The 4232-nt window shown below is 32.6% G+C and overlaps 1 protein-coding gene across 1 annotated transcript; it reads right to left on the reverse strand.

Moving 5' to 3' along the window:
* Positions 1-340: 340 nt before the first annotated feature.
* On the reverse strand, positions 341-1125 carry LOC114326161 (uncharacterized). The gene is made up of 2 exons (XM_028274418.2): positions 953-1125; positions 341-897 (listed from the first exon to the last, which is right to left on the reverse strand). The coding sequence occupies exon 2, from the start codon at positions 886-888 to the stop codon at positions 523-525; it is 366 nt and encodes a 121-aa protein (XP_028130219.1). The 5' UTR covers positions 889-897; positions 953-1125; the 3' UTR covers positions 341-522.
* Positions 1126-4232: the final 3107 nt, after the last annotated feature.

The raw sequence follows: 4232 nt of genomic DNA on the forward strand, positions 1-4232 counted from the left end.
TTAAAAATTCCCATAAGAGCCCATGTTAAAACTTAACTTTGACCCTTAATAGTAATTAAAGGGCACGGCAAAACAATTTTTAAAAAATCAAGTCTTAGTTTTTTTAAGTAAACTATAACATACTAAAATTTCATGCAAATCCTTAATTCTTTACCGAAGGTGTAGAGTGTAGAGCATCGTTAACTATGTCTCACTAATTTTATACATATATTTTATAAATAAACATGAAAAAACGGGACACATACAAAGAGGGTTTGGGCACAATACTCTTCAGGGGTCTCCATCAAGGCGTAATAATTGAAACGCTCTTTAGCTAATTTGAGACATGAACATTTTTCAATTTAGCTATAAATATGTAATTTAATTTAAAATGTGGGGCATATAATAAATAAAAAAACATGACAATAATTTTATGGGACATTTGGTCTAGGGCCACTGCATACAAATAATAGCTAAGAAATTAAAACTAATAAAGATTTTTACTTAAATTAGCTTAATGGAATATTAGAAACATCAGTCATTTTAATCAGAGACATCTTCATCACTTGAATTTTCATCAGATAATTGATCAATACTGTTTTCATTGTCACCTATAACTTCTCCCTTCTCGTCAGTAACAATTTTCCCTTTGGAGAATAACTGCTCCTCCCACTGTTCTAAAGTTTTTGTGTTAGGAGCAGGTATTTTGAACCTAATTTGAAAATTCTTTCTAATATCTTCCAGTGACTGCTTGTTGAACCGTTTTTCATGCATCCAAACAGCTGAGACTATTCTCTGTTCATTGGTATACTGAACAGTCATTACAACTTCATCATTAGTCCCATTATTTTCATTTGCATTGTCGTTTTCATCATCAGACTCAATTTTGATTACTTGTTGATCAGTCATTATGAAAAGCTGAAAAAAACATGTGATAATCATAAGTTTGTATAAACAGCAAAGGAAAACCTACCAAATAACTTTTTTATCCTAATTTCTAAACGTATTTCTTAGATTTTACATGCAGCAAGACAGATTTCCCAGAAAATGTATGTTTTTTTGTTTTGTTTTTTTTTACCGTCTTTTAAAAATGTAACCTCAAATTGTGATTTTCATTTTAATGACAGATGACAGCAGATCAAAAAGATCATCACCAAAACCCAAAAGATCCCATAGAGGTATATATTAACATAAGTAGTGTTCGCGCAGTACAAATCGAGCATACCCAGAGTAAGTTCGGGATTAGTTTCCAATGCGCAGGCGTCAACGTAAACTTATCCTGGACATGCTCAGGATTTTTCGCTCCGCGAACAATTTTCGGATTCGCAAGTAATGACGGGTTGCATACATTAAGGTTAGAGAAGGAAGCTTTTTGTTGTCTCCTTCTTATTTCGAAATAAATGTCATAAAAAATGCAAATGCAACAAATTTGTATGTCAACAAAGTAACAAAGAGAAAAAGAAAAGAGAATAAAGGCAACAGGCAAAGGATTAACTTTCTATTCAATAATTCAATGCCTTTCTTAGAAGGTAGAAATTTGATTAGAGTCTTTCTTTATTATTTCCACAATATAATGTGGTTATTTCCACTCTGAAATCCAGCTTACATTTTTGTAGAGAGTAAAAGATTGTTGATATGTAGATATAAAAATTACCTTTAACTTCATGAGGGTTGAACATTATCTGAAGGAAGGAATAATTTAGTAAAACAATCATTTCCAATTTTGATATCTATGTATTGAATTTAATGGGTTGTGGCATTGTGTTGTGGTTTATTACACCACAAAAATAATGAAATATAACAAGACACAAGAAATAGTTTCAGAATAAGTTTGATGTATTGTTTATGTTTCATTATATTCAATAAGAGACTAATTTAACTCATAAATTAAACTGAAAAATAAACCACAAGAATATGTAGGTACTTACTTATAAGCTCATTTAGATAGAAGAAATTAAGTAAAAACAGAGTACAATTTATTGTAATACATACTACCGTAATAGAGAATTATCGAATATCGAATGAAAATAATACTTGAAAAGGTACCTACTTATTTATAAACATACGAAATGGAAAACATTGACAAAAACAACTAAAAAAGCTTTAATATAAAAAATATTAAAATTTGTTTGAAGAATATTTAAATGACACAACACTTTACATAATTTCAAAACTTTAAAAACCAGAATCTACATCTACAAGTTGTTGAACAAAACAATATTTTAGGTTAAGAATTGGAAGGAGTAAGAACAGAATGTCAAGAAATTCTTCCCAAATATTTTGTGCGCCTGTGCGAACTTAAAATCCGAAACAAAATCCTCGAACGTCGAGAGCGTACCCCGGGCATGTTCAGGATCTTTTTTCTGTACTGCGCGAACACCGAATTAAAAATCCGGAGGGTGTTCAGAGGGAAAGATTTGGACTCCGCGAACGCCCAATTTTGTAATGCGCAGGCGTTCTCCCTCTGGGTATACCCAGGACGTACTGCGCGATCAAAGCTATAGAGGGAGCCTACCTTCCGCGCTTCCTGACGACAAGATCTCAGGGGACTGGTTTGCTGCATCTCCTTCTAACACATTGTATCGAGCTTAGACAAGGAAAAAAGAGAGGACGGGTAACACTCATTTAAAACACACATTCCAAAAGTGAAGCCAGTTTTTGGTTTGTTTGTCACCAGAAACATGGCGGTCACGTCAAAAATAACAATGGGTTGCCAGTGGTGGGTGTTCGTTGAAGGTTAAAATTTCATAAAAAATAAAGTAAATCATCATCTAAAATTCGTAATAAAAACATATGTATGTATTGAAACATATGTACGTAATATGAGCAACTTAATAAAACATTTACCGTACACAAATTCTTCATTTTAAATACATTTCATGTTTTTATTTTAAATACTCAATGCATAACAATACCCCAAAGATACGTCGATGATCAAAATCTCTGGTGTCAGTTTGGCTTCACTTTTGGTCAAGGATTACTCGTCCTCTCTCTTTCCTTGTCTAAGGTATCGAGAATCTATAATGACATTCAGTGTGAATATAGGCACGGAAGAGGAGGACAACTGTAGCAGCTTTACTATGCGTAAGAGTGAAACAGCACTAATCCAAATAAAAAAGATGGTGTCGTCACTTCGCTCTGAGTGACACTCTCTCTATGCTAATATTTAACTCTATGAAAGATCCCTTTGAATAAAAAGAGAAAGAAGAAGAAGAACTTTTTGACACGAGATTCAAATGCTTCAAACATTAAAATATAAACAAACAAGCATACTCGTAGCGTTTAAAAATTAAATTTACATGTACAAACAAGATTTTTTTATTTATCTTTCTTTCCCTCATTCCAATGGCTCAGGACCCTCTCTTCCTCCTCCCTCCGCATACCTTTCTTCTGCTTTAGCCTCCCTAATATTATTCTAGCATCATTTTTCTATTTTTGCATACTTTGCAAACGAACTTTGCATACTATGGACGAACTCATCAGATGGTTGAATCTTATTTTCTACACATTATTTTGTTCCAATATCTTTCTTTCAATGGTACTGTTCAGTTTATTGATTTTTCTATCATGATACATCTCATCATACATTATCATGATTACAATCGCCGCACGGCAATTGTAATTAAGATTTTCAAACTCTTTCCTACATATATCTCAAAAAGAATCCCCACAGAAATCTATTTCATCTCTCGAATTGGTGAATTTTCTCCTTGAGCGGAGTGACAGCTAGGTGAGAGCCTTATGGCAAATGTTTAATTAACTGTTCTTATTTATTCTCTAACGGAAAAGATTAAAAAACGAAGATTTTCCTAAAATCAATTTATAACATGCTATATCATTATATTTATTGTTCCTAAGTATTTACTTAATCCTGCTGTATTTTTACTTATGAAATGACATCAGCTTTAAATCAAAGAATAGCAAAAATATTTAATGAATAGTTCCTAAAATTAGATTTGTACACGAGGATTCTGCTCTTTTGTGTTAAAATGGGTGTACAACAGTGTACAATGGGTAATATGCTTTTCTTTTCAGGACTACTTTCACAAAATTTTTGAGTGGAAATTTCCAAATCTGCAGCAACGCATGCTACCTAGTCCACATGTGTAATCCATTCTGATTGGCTAATATATTCAGGATGCATTTAAAATGGAATCGAAAACTTTTTACCTTTTTACACCAATAGCGTCCAACAGTGTACTACCACGTGACTAAAAATTTGTGATGCGATTCGCTAAGTTATCATCTGATCA

The sequence above is a fragment of the Diabrotica virgifera genome, chromosome 6, assembly GCF_917563875.1.
Source record: "Diabrotica virgifera virgifera chromosome 6, PGI_DIABVI_V3a".
Taxonomy (NCBI): Eukaryota; Metazoa; Arthropoda; class Insecta; order Coleoptera; family Chrysomelidae; genus Diabrotica; species Diabrotica virgifera.